The sequence below is a fragment of the Parasteatoda tepidariorum genome, chromosome 9, assembly GCF_043381705.1.
Source record: "Parasteatoda tepidariorum isolate YZ-2023 chromosome 9, CAS_Ptep_4.0, whole genome shotgun sequence".
NCBI lineage: Eukaryota > Metazoa > Arthropoda > Arachnida > Araneae > Theridiidae > Parasteatoda > Parasteatoda tepidariorum.
Window position 1 is genome coordinate 72,362,886 of NC_092212.1, and position 12,890 is coordinate 72,375,775.

At 28.2% G+C, this 12,890-nt stretch overlaps 1 protein-coding gene across 1 annotated transcript in view; it reads right to left on the reverse strand.

Annotated features, from left to right (window-relative positions):
• Positions 1 to 1,721: 1,721 nt before the first annotated feature.
• Positions 1,722 to 12,890, reverse strand: part of LOC107453638 (E3 ubiquitin-protein ligase arih1) — a 26,076-nt gene continuing 14,907 nt past the window's right edge. Inside the window, 5 exon segments of the mRNA XM_043049914.2 lie at positions 1,722 to 4,746; positions 6,610 to 6,672; positions 6,674 to 6,717; positions 10,334 to 10,510; positions 10,590 to 10,731. Of these exon segments, the coding sequence (XP_042905848.1) occupies positions 4,572 to 4,746; positions 6,610 to 6,672; positions 6,674 to 6,717; positions 10,334 to 10,510; positions 10,590 to 10,731 (601 nt within the window). The 3' untranslated portion in view covers positions 1,722 to 4,571.

Genomic DNA, 12,890 nt, shown 5'->3' on the forward strand with positions numbered 1-12,890 from the left:
TTATCATAAAAATGCAAAAGAGAAATGGTGGCAAAATTTCCTCGAGCCATTAAAAAAGAACAAGGTTGTTCTTTATACTCAAAACAAAAAACGCCGATAGTATTATTATACGCATAACCACTTTTCGTATATTTACATGACATGACTGTCTTGCTATTCGATTACTATTCTTACCAAATGTTGCCTACCTTCTGTGTGACAAAACAAACGAGTCTATGAACAAATATCACCTGGTTTATATCAAAAACTTTTCGATGTTTTTTTGTCGCTGTTTCCTTGTTTAAATTTTCTTACGGTTGGAAATAAAAATATTTATGCAGATTTTTTTAATTTTGCTAGCAATTAAAAACTGCTGATCGGTTGTCAGGCACTGTATATTAGTAGTCAAAATCATTACAAATCAAATTTATTAAATCAAGATTAAAAAGTTTAAGTGTAAAATTTACTATTGCTTTAAGTATTAAAGAAAATATCTTTAAAGCAAAGAAAATTGTGTTTATGTGTATAAATGTATTGTGCATATAAATTAACTTTGGATATATGAATTTTAAAATTGTGCAATAAGTTAAGTGCTGTTATCTATACACGTTTTATGTACAATTTTAAAATATTTTACAAAAAATAAACTTTGTTTAAGGAATTTTTTAAACCAAATGAATGCAGTTAGGTTGCGGCAGTTGAAAAAAGAAATTTCCTGCATTGATAGAATAATTGAAAAAAAGTTTGGATAGTAGCTCTTGAATAAAATCATTTATAGCAGGGGTTTCCAAGTGGCGGCCAGAGGGCCGCATCCGGCCCTCGAAGCCTTTTTTTGTGGCCCGCGAACTAAAATATATTAGTTGTCATTTTTTCGGGGACAATTTTCTTAAAAAATCTAAAAGGGTTTAAAATACTTTTCTCGTTAAAAAAACCCCTAATTTATTCGTTATTTGTAATAGTACCAACAGTGCAAAAATTTTCTTTTCTCAGGTTTTGCATCTAAGAAAAAAAAATATTTATTCAAAATACAAAAATAATCATGTATGTTGCTCTCTTTTTATTTCATTTTTTTTTTGTATTTTGTGAATATAATTTAGCATGTGCGTATCAGAAATTTTCTTGCAGAAGTTCTCCGATTTAACTTTTTGAAACTACTCATTTTGGACGAAATTATTTACATTTGTAAATTTTAAAGCGTATAAAAGAGTGAATATCATGTTCTATCTTAATTCCTTGAATTGAATATCGCAGGAGCGGAAAAGAAGAAAAAAAATTTATTTCAGATGCTCGAGAATTTTTTTTGTTGCTATAATTCCTAATAAGTCTAACTAAATTTAAAAAAAAAAAAAAAATCTTGTCACTAAGTTTCTGATTAAAAGAAGATTCAAAATGATAAGTAACAAGCATTATTTGTAATGCACATTATTTTGTTTTTTAATATTAAAAAAACTTTGATAAAAATCTGACAGCAATGTTTAATGTTTCTCCTTCAAACATAAAAGAGTCCTATATAAAATTTTAATAAAGTTGCGGCCCGCCATTTGACTGGTGCTTTTAATTGCGGTCCCGGCCTCATGTAAGTTGGAAGCCCCTGATCTATAGCTAATACAAAAAAACCAGACAAATAAAGTAGCATCGACAAATTTTACTGTCGGTTGAAGTGCATATGTTCTTGCTGATAAATGACATTTTTAGAGGTAATGTAATGTATACAGTCTCACAATTAAATAATCAGACATACATTTAAATAAAAAATTAAAAGTTTATTCGCTACGTACTTTTCATAAACAAACATTTTATTTACCGAGACAATGTTGAGGAACTTATAAAAAATATGTCCTTTTCTTTCTCAAAGACATGAGTGCCAAATATGAGTGACTGAAGTTATTTTTTGACCAATAACCATTGTATAGCGCTGTTTACTAGAATTTACAGAAATTTAAAACTCCATGATTTCAAAATTTATCTTCTCATCAGTAATCAAAATATTAAGTATTGTAATATATAAGTTATGTATTACAATACTTAATTATTTTTTCTGAAAAGAATATTTTTCTTCATTCTTTTGTAGTTTACTTTTTACAGCAACCAAAACAAAAAATAACAGCTAACCATACCAATTCCTGAAAAATACAGTATACTTACTTTTCCTTAAAACTATTCATATCTCCATAAATTTCCCTTTTTAAAAAATAATATTAATGAAATTTTCATCAGCAATTCAAAATATCAACAACAAAAAAAGAAAAAGAAAGAAAGGAAAAGGAATGCTATGCTAGCTCCAGAAGATTCAGCAATACAAAGTTTATTTGCACGAGCAAAGATTTTGTAGTTCAGTCAATCCTATTGTTTTAATGCAGTGTGACACCATTATTTAGTCATTTCGCTAAGACCATGAAAAATAAAAATGTTTTTACTAAAAAGTTATTTTCATTTTAAATCAAAAATATTTATTATGCGTTTTTTTTAAAAAAAAAAATGCGGATTTTTAAAAAAAAATTAATTTAAAAAACAAATTAAAGGTATTAAGTAAGGTTTGGAATTCAGTTCACTGAATTTTTCTAAAGACAGATTTCAGTCCTCAGTGCTGAAAAGTGGCACCCATGCTCAAAGATGGTAATTTTTTTCATACACATAAAACGAGACAATTTTCACGATTAATCACTACAACAAGTGTTAATAATTTACTAAAATACAAGACAGACTTTACAATTTATACACAAACACATGCTGTATCTGTTTTAATGATCCCATAGACAAATGTGATTAGAGGTAGTTTTCATGTAAGAAACAAATACACAGGTAAAAAACATTGCATGTGATAGTTATAGATAACTTTAATAAAAATCTTATCACTTATCTTTTCATAAAAGTAGGAAAATACTTTGCAATTAATACACAAGACAGTTTCCACAACTAGAAACTTATACACAAATATAAAATTTTTTAGAGGCATATTAACGAACACATTGTATTCAATAACAATGTCATAGGGAAATAATGTTATCGAAGAATTTTATCTTTCCTTTTATGAGAAATTTTTTTCACAAACAAAGTTTTCTGTTTAATACACAAATATGAAATTTGTCCATTGTAATGTTAATTCTACAGATATCTTTTTTTCCAAAATTGGGGGACAACTTTTTTTACAGATAGTAATTGAAGATAATTTTCAAATTTAAATATAGCTACACCAAAAAACTGTTGTAAATTGACAATTTTGGGAACCTCTATGAAAAATGCTTTTTTTTTAATCACATAAATTAAAAAACAATATTTGGCATATAAAATGTGAGAAAATTTTCACAATTAGATAATATAAAATTTTAACAAATATAAATTTTTCTGTGGCTACGTTCATATAAAAAAGTTTTTTCTTACTATTACTGGAGATAAATAGTAAAATATCAAAAAATTGTAAATATAATATATTAAGTATAATATATATGGATAATAATATATAATAGATGTAATATATATATGATAAAAATATTTAATATAATATAAATGGACAATTTTCACATTCTACACGGATAGCAGAAGACACTTCTACGCGGATATAAGAAAATCATCTCAGGCACTGTATTGATAATAATTAAACTGAAATTATTTTTCCACATTGATGGAATTTTTTTGTAATACACGAGATAATTTACAAAGTTATAAACATGTAAAAAAAATATTATCTGTAACAAAGTTGAATGACCTTCATGTATTGTATAACTTCAGGTATATTTTTTTCTTTTTCACAAAAGTAATAAAATAGTTAACAGATGATGCATGGAACAGTTATCTCTATCACATTTTAAATATTTACACACATACAAAAAAAATGATATGGCAGTGTTAGTGATCTCACAAAAAATATTAATCCTTTTTTAAGAGAGGAAAAAAATTTTCCCCTTTAAATACAGAATGCAGAAAGGTAAATGACAGTGTTGATGATAATAATGTAATTTTTTTATGCATTGGTGAAAGACTTTTTCACAAATAACACGAGGTAGTTTTCACATAGAAACACACATGCACTTAGAAGTACAGCACAGAACCCGTTATCCGGAAATCAAAAAACCGGAAAACCAAAAAACCGGATCAAAATTCGATAAATTTTCCGGCCATTTTTAAAATTTTTTTTTTCCTCATAAGATTTTAGGATTTTTCTTTCTTTTTTGAAAGATATTTACCTTACCATCATTTTGGAAATAATCATTAGTGTATTACTTCATCGTTTATTCTTCTTCTTAAGATTATTTCCAAATTTTTTTTTAGTTGGGTTTAACAATAAAAAAAGCGACTTTTTGTAGCGATTCAGAAAACTGGAAAAATCAGTTATACGGAATAGAGAGGGTCCCGATCGTTCCGGATAATCGATTCCCTACTGTATTTACTGTTACAGGCAATGTTGAATAATAAATTTAATCACACTACAAACAGTTTTACCTTTTTTTATCATAGGAGTAGATTTTTAGCTAAACATAATTTATTTGGACAGTTTTTACAGTTACATACACGGACAAATAATTTTCAGCAGGCAGTGTTCAAGGTTGGGCTATAAAAAATATTTAATTTCTGATTAAGTTTGGCAATTTCTGTTACAGGTAATCCCAAAGCCAAATTAAATAATTTCCCAAATTAAACGTATTCAAAAATTTTCTCAGAGTTGAAGGCTCAGGATGTTCTGAGGGTGGAGCAATACATTCCCACCATCCTTCTTGATATCCTTCACGAACATGATCCAACAACACTTTACGTCGCCTTTCACAGTATCTAGTAACAAGTGACACATAATAAACACAACACGTACTAAAACAATTCAAAACATACTAAATTCACATAAAAATATGTTAATGTGTTCATAACAAGTAATTAAATATTTTTCTGCATCCAGGGAAGTGAAGAATATATACAATGCAAAACAACAATTGTATACAAGTTATTTTTTACAAGATATTCACCATTACTATACAACATTCAGTTGATGTCTTATTCGCAGGAAAATAAATATTATAACCCTTTTGTAAAATGAAATAGTTTAGCTTACTAAGCAATTAATTGAAATAAAAATCATGAACTGACTGAACTTTAAGTTAACCTAATATTTACATTCAAATTTTATAGAACCAAAGCAAAAAAAAAAAAAAGTGTTAGCAAAAGAATAGACTCACTAAAAAAATTTAGGAGCAATGGTTAAGAATTAAAATTTATTCATGTTTGATGTTATTTAATTTTAATAGTTAAAAAAAATTATTTTTTACTGTAGTAGGTAATGTTAAAAAGACATTAAATGATAATATGTACAATTTCTTATGCATTTATATTTGATATCAAGTAATAGTTAAACAAATTAATTTTTATTTTTAATTGAAAAATATAAATTACTCAATTGCAAAAAATATTTTTAATAGTACACTCATTATCAAGGTTAGTGCATGTTTTTTTCACAAGTTTAAGTTAGAAATTTAAAGTTGAATAAATTCATTTTAATTTTAAAACACAAATTAAAAATTATTGAATTGTAGTTAGTATTAATAATAGTACATACATTATAAATGTTATGTTAGTATGAATTTCTTCTCACAAGTTTCTGTTAAACAATAATCGAGGAATAAATTCATTTTAATTTTAATTTTAAAATACACCATATAAGTTTTGTCAAGTGCAATTATTAAAGGTAGAAAGTTTATTAATAGAAAAGTCATAAAAAATAATATGTACTATTTTTTACAGATTTATGTTATTAGATATAAATATAAAGTATACTTTTACATTACTAAGTAGTTAAACAAGACACCCGGTGGCTGAGCGGTAGCGCTTCTCGCTGTCGTGCCACAGGTCCCTGGTTCGATCCTCGGGCCGGGCAAGGTTGACTCAGCTTTTCATCCCTTCAGTGGGTCGATAAATGAGTACCAAGCATGCTTGGGAACTAAACACTGGGGGTTTCGCATTCGGCTGACCACCGAACCAGAACATTTGCTCCTGCACCCCAGAGCCCAAAGGTCAAGAAAACTGAGATGGGCACAGTAGCCATGGCCCTTTATGGGCTGTCGCACCGCTGAGTGAGTAGTTAAACAAATAATTTTAAATTTAAAGCATGAACGATAACTCTTTTTGAATTTTATTTAAAATGTGATATATCAAAACACATTTTAGGTTGTAAACTGTTCAATGACAATCTTTCATATTTTATGTAAAATTTGAAGTTAAGTATGAAGATTTATGAAAGGGAAAAAAAATTAAAAGTTAACGTTATCTTAGGCAATTTCCATGTAAGGAAATTATGTCCTAAACAATATTTCCTGCAATATTTTCTTGCACTTAAATAAAATGTAGTAAGTTTTTTTAAAAATAGAATATCTTTTTTAATTGTTTTAAAATTTAGCAATTTCAGTATCAATAAAAAAAATATTTTTCCCTAAATTGAAAAAAAAAAGTTTTAAAAAACGCATTTTTTTAAAAAAGAAAGTGAAATGAAATTTTATTTAAATTTTTTTTATCTTAATTTTTTACTATTTATGTTTTAAGTTAAATAAAGCTTTGCTTTAAGTTTTGACACTCAAACAATGGCTTTTTTTAATTTTTCATGTCAAAACTTTTGAAGGACACACTGAAAAACAATGTTAAAAAATTTACTTGTATTTGTCTCGAACTTTTTGCACAATGTCTAAGACATTTTCTTTTGTTACATCTCTTTTATTTAGACAACAACTCTGTTGCTCTCTCCAAATCTCTTTGGTTGTGCTGACAGGGGAAAAAAAATGCAATGTAGAATTCTCTTATAATTTAAGAGAAAGTGACTTGTATACAAGCATTTTGGTAGCATTAAAATAAAAAATAAACACATCAGATTTGAAAAAACTAAGAATAAAAATTTTATTATTACCTTTTACATCATTTTTTTTTATTTCCAATAAGGATTTTTTGATAACAATTCAAATTCAAAAAGAATTTCAGCAAATTAAGTCAGATGGATTTTGGTATAGAATGTGTCTAATAAATCAGTATAATAAAATTTCAATACCTTAAAAAAAAAAAAAAAAATTCGAAGCAAGCTTTACTTATATTTCTTTTCTATAGGCAAGGTTAGGTACAGGATAATTTGTGCCTCTTCCTCAAACAGCATAAAGTCTTACTCTTACTTTTACATTTTGTAGAATTTTTGCATACCTGTCATTCAAAAGTGTAGTTTTTATATAAATATAGCCAAATTCTCAGCAATTTCCTTTCAAAAAAAAATTTTTTTTAAAGGAATTTCGACTGGGTCCTCAGCAGATTTGGACCCTGGTGTCTTTCTTCCCTTGAGTAAGGTTGTTTGTAAATTTATAACTTATCTGAGAAAAAAAGACTTGACAACTATTTCCCTTCTGTTAATGCTATGAAAATTAAAATAGAATTTCAAGAAACTGATAAAACAAAATTTATTTTTGAATATTTTTTGCAATATGTAGCTTGTCAATATGTAGATGCAATATGTAGATGTCAAATATATAAAAACCTCAATTTTGAATATTTGCCGCTTACGCCGATTTTTCAATTGCACAGCAGCAGACACCTATGCAAAAATTTATGTCTAAGTAAACACTTAAACAAAATAAGCTAACCTACACAATTTTTTTACATTTGGAAAGAAACAGATCGTGTGACACAACTTGCACTGAAACAAAAAAAATCTACTAATAATCTACTAATCCAATAAAATAAAATGTATGAATCCAGATAAATGCATGAATTTATTGAAATAAAAATCCAGTATCTGGTTTTATGAAGTAAATCTGTAGCACAACTTCATAAATCAAAAGCTGCCTACAACTCAAGACAATTATAAAAATAAGGCTTGCCCAAATATATGTATAACGAAATCTGAATTAGTAAATGTAAGGTCAATAAGGCTAAAAAGTAAAAATAAGGATTGCCCAAATATACGTATAACGAAATCTAAATTAGTAAATTTAAGGTCGATAAAAATTGGACATAAGTGTATATTGTGTAAACTTCATTTTTAACAAACATTTTCAGGAAAAAAATTTCTTGACTTTTCCAAGTAAATCAGGAAAATTTCAATAAAAATCAAAAACAAGTTTTATCTATACCATGCAATTTTACATCAGACAACTTTGATTCTTTACTTGCAATGTCAAATATTAGGCTTTGTGAGCAAAGAAACATCATTGAATGAATGGAAGTTTCACTAAAATGCGAAATTTTTACAACAAATAATTGCTATAGATGACAGAATTATTTAACTCGGATCTCAATAACTGATTACTGTTATTGACAATTCTGAGACTGGTTATTTTCCAGGCATGAGTTTTCCAGGTTTTTTATTTATTAATTTTTTTAAATTGCAATTTTTTTCTGACTATTTCCTGCTGTTTAGAGACAAGGTAAAATTACCAGATAATTTTAGGCTATCCCTGACCCAGGTAAGTCCCTTTCTTTGAAAAAACAGATAAGTTAAAAAATAATTGAAATAAACATACATTCGTCACCAAGAGGATATATCCTGCGCAGGTGATTAAAAAGAGAAATACACAATAAATTTATAAAAGTAAACATGAAAAAAATTCCATTGTTTTTTAAAGGCAATTAAGAATCACCAAATACTCTAAAAGTACAAAAATTTTTAAATTATATCTTGAACTTTCAAATTTATATGTTGTGCTAAGCTTTGCATTCATGTGCTGACAGCATAATTTTTCATTAATGAAATAATATTTTTTGCTCTTTTAGAATTGACTTAATTAAAAATTTTATTATTCTAGATAATTTATTTTTAATGCAACTAACAATTTTGTTAGTTTTTACTTTCTCTGTTTTATCTCATTTTTTATTTATTTGGTATCAGCTTTTTAATCTCTATGTTAGCAACCTATATATATGTGAACAAAGGTTATTTGATGCACACAAAAATTATGGTTAAAAAAATGTAATTAAACAGAAACAAATTAAGCAAAATTAAATTCCAACTAACTCAATAAATACAATCAGTTTAACTAAAACCACACCAGCTAAATTATTTTCATGTTTATTTTTGATACAAATAGTCTTATACAAAGATATATATAGCAAAATTTGAATTCGCGATTATAAGGTAGATACGAATTACACACAAAAATGTATGTTGCTTAAATTTAGGCAAAAACAAATGAAATAAAATACTTAAAAGGGAAGATGGAATAGAATCTAAGTTAAAATATCCAAATAACTAAACAGAAAAATTAATACAGATTAAATTAATTTGAAAATTAGTACAATTCACTATGTTCAGTTATTTCAAGTTGCACAGTTTTAGGAAAAAAAAAAAAAAGATTACGCTGCGTATGCAGATCAGATTATTACCTCAAATATATTGCCGAGTATCCTATAATAATTCAATTTTAATCTGAAAGGATCATTCAGGAATTCTTTCAAATATCTTTTGCAGACAAATTTCTGCATTAATGCAGAGTTTTTTTGCAAACAAATTACTGTGCTATCCCTACAGAAATGGCTCAAGGTAGGTACTTCATTTGCTTCGCACTAGAGCTGCAGAATGGGCTATTGGAGATGATCTGGGAAACATCCCAAAGGATGATCCAAAGACATGTCATCGCAGTTTTTATCTTCGCCAGAGGGAATGACTTGCCCACTTTGGTATCTCGCTGACCTACATGCGAAGTTGAGCACTTTACAAACAGTTTAAGGAGGATCAATACCGCGCATCCTTGGTCCCAACGCAGTTAGTGATGTTCTACTGGGAAACTTCTACTTCTCTTTCTGTAACCTTAACTTGTGTTTTAGTGGCTATGTTATCTATGTGCTATGCTACAGCAGACACTGTCTCACGAGAACTCAATTTAAAAAAAAATCTGAGATGAAAAATAATCTGCAAATGCTATAACAAAATCATTTTTATGTTCTTGCAGACTGTGCGATGATAACAGCCAACATGACATATGAATAACTATAAAAATAATTAATCAAATAAATCTTTTTATAGTTGTTTTCCAATGTGACATTGAAGCCTGAATGTTTTTTTTGTGCTACTTTTACTCTCTCAATGCAATATGTGACATGTTTATGTTACATTTTCATCCTTCTGATACCTTTTACCATCCTCGTAAATTTGTTGGTCAGATTTTTGCTTAAAATATTATTGCTTCAATTTATTAAGGTTATTAATGCTCACAACATTTTGAAATTTTTACATGATTTGTCCCAACATTAAGTATTTTAGCACATTGGTTCAGAATGAACAATTAAGAAAAAAAAAAGCTGAATTTCAGAATACCTTAAAAATAGTACAAATGTACAAAATATAACAATTTTAAAAACAACAAGGAAAGGTGTTAAAAGTATAATAAAAAAGAAAACTTACTTCAAATATAGCAAATTGATTACTTTTATTGGAGAAATGTGCAAAGACATAAGTGAACATGAGCGTTTGACGACACATGCACAATACATCTACAGCTGTTTTAAGAAACTTTACCTCTATCCAAGACAACTGCTGTCGCATCATTTCCTCCATTTTAACTTTAGCCCAGGCATAAAGCTGAAAAGACAGAAATAGCATGAAATAAAAAGGCAATATTAAAGAAGACATTAAAAATAAAAAAGAAATATATAATTACCAAGTGTTCAAATTTTAAGCTTTGCTCATGGTTAAGATAACGTTTATAGTAGAACTGACATCTTTGAAGAGCAACATTAGACTTTTTTTTAGCGGTATTACCTATTTTGTTCTTTTGCTTATCATAGCGATTACATGAGTGCCTAAACAGTTAAAAATAAATTTTAAAATATATATAAATAAATGCAATTGGAAAGAGAAAATTATATAAAAAAAAAAGGAAAGTAACTACAGTCAGTGCTAAAATAGCTAAAAGCCTAAATTTAAAACAAATATAAAAAAAAATAATATATACAGTCGGACTATACTTAACGAAGTTGTTAAATCAATGATAATAAGTTCGTTATATGGAAAATTCGTTAAATAGAAAATCATCTTTCGAAATACATTAACGACACAAAACAGGTTTCAAATTCACAAACACTAGACATAATTAAAATAGCAAAGGATACATCTTTATATTGTAAAGTAGTATCTACTATTTATTTCATAAATCTTAATCACAAAAGAAATCTGCATGGAAAGCAAGAATAAAGCAAAACATTATCTAGTGTTACACAATCATGCTATAAAAATTTCAACTAAAAAAAGCTAAGTTTATGCATAAAATTATAACTGCATTTATTATAAAGTAATTTTAAATAATACATTACCACATGCTTTCTAAAGTTTAATTGCTATTAATAAAATCCGTTAATTTTCGTTTATGTTAGAGTTTTTCGTTTGAAATGCCAAAAAAAAGTTAAAGTGATTTGACTGCTTTCTCTAAAAGTTAAGTGGCTTTGAAATTCAATTTAAGGTTATTTCCCCCATAAAATGCATTAACAAGTTTAAAATGTTCTGAAATATTTTGGGAAATATGGAAAGCGGATCTCAAAGAAAAGTTTGTTGAATAGAAAATTCACCTCGATATTTGGAAGTTATTTTACGAAGAAATTTCCAAAATGTTCTTGGCTCCTTGAAAACATTTGCAAAATGGAAGTTCGTTATATAGAAGTCTGACTGTATATAATTCTTAAATGGTTTTGAACAACTAAAAAAACAACAATTTCTTAGCTAAAAATCTTAGGTTCAGAAATTAAAGCAAAAAATTCAAAAATAATTACTAAAAACAAAATATTTTTTTTTTAAAATTCTATTTGAAACTCACATAGTTAATATGTAGCAAAGCTCATTTAAATTGGCACTCAAGCTAGAAGGAAAGCAAAAATGTAATTTAAAAAAACAATTTTTTTTCTTCAAAAATATTTTTATCATGAAAACACAGTGAATTCTTGACAAAATCAAGACACCATGCTAAACTAACAAAATTTAGAAGAGTTTTTAACTATAAATTAATAAATAAGTTGTTTTATTCAATATTTCTTTTAAAGGTAACAATGTAAAAATATGAAAGATCAATATCAAAAACATCAGTAAAAAATAAGAATTGTAATTAAATTTATTGCATGGACATTAAATTGCTTATAGCAAACCCTGGCAATATAAATTAAAAAAAAAGTATGTAGGATTGCTCCAACAAACTTTGAAATGCACTCTATAACAAAAAAATCGATGCACCAAGAAGGAGCTGTCCGATTTAAACGAAAATTGGTGGATAGGAAGACAATGTACAGAATAGTAAATGATTAAAATTTCAGAACAATTGAATAATTTATTGCAGAGTAACAGTAACAAGTTCAATAAGGTGTTGACCCGCCTCTAGCCTGGATACAAGCTGCCACACGGCGTGGCATAGACCTATAAAGCTCTCGGATGGTCTCGTGCGGTATTTCCTGCCAAATTCAATCCAATTGTCGAACGTGGTCATCAACATTCCGTGCCAGATGCAATCGCCTTCCCATCATATCCTTGACATGCTCAATGGGAGAGAGATCTGGTAGGCCAAGGAAGAGTTTGACAAGCTTGCAGACAGTTCATAACAACACATGCCGTATGTGGTCTGGCATTGTCCCGCTGAAAAACCAGCCCAGGGCTCTGCAAAAGGAACGGTAGCAAAACAGGTCCTAGGATGTCGTCGACGCACCGCTGTGTAGTAAGTGTACCTCTAATGACGACCAAAGGGGTCCGACTGTCAAAGGAAATGGCACCCCAGACCATAATGCCTTGTTGAGGGCCGGTGTGGCGTGCAATAGTGAAGGCAGGATCCCCCCTCTGCGCCTCCAAACAGGTCTTCGATGATCGTCAGGACACAGTTGGAAGCGGGATTCGTCGCTAAAGATTATACGTCCCCAGTCGGCGTCATTCCAGCCTGATCTGTTCAAAACATTCATGCATACGAAATTTCAAAGCAATCGGATGA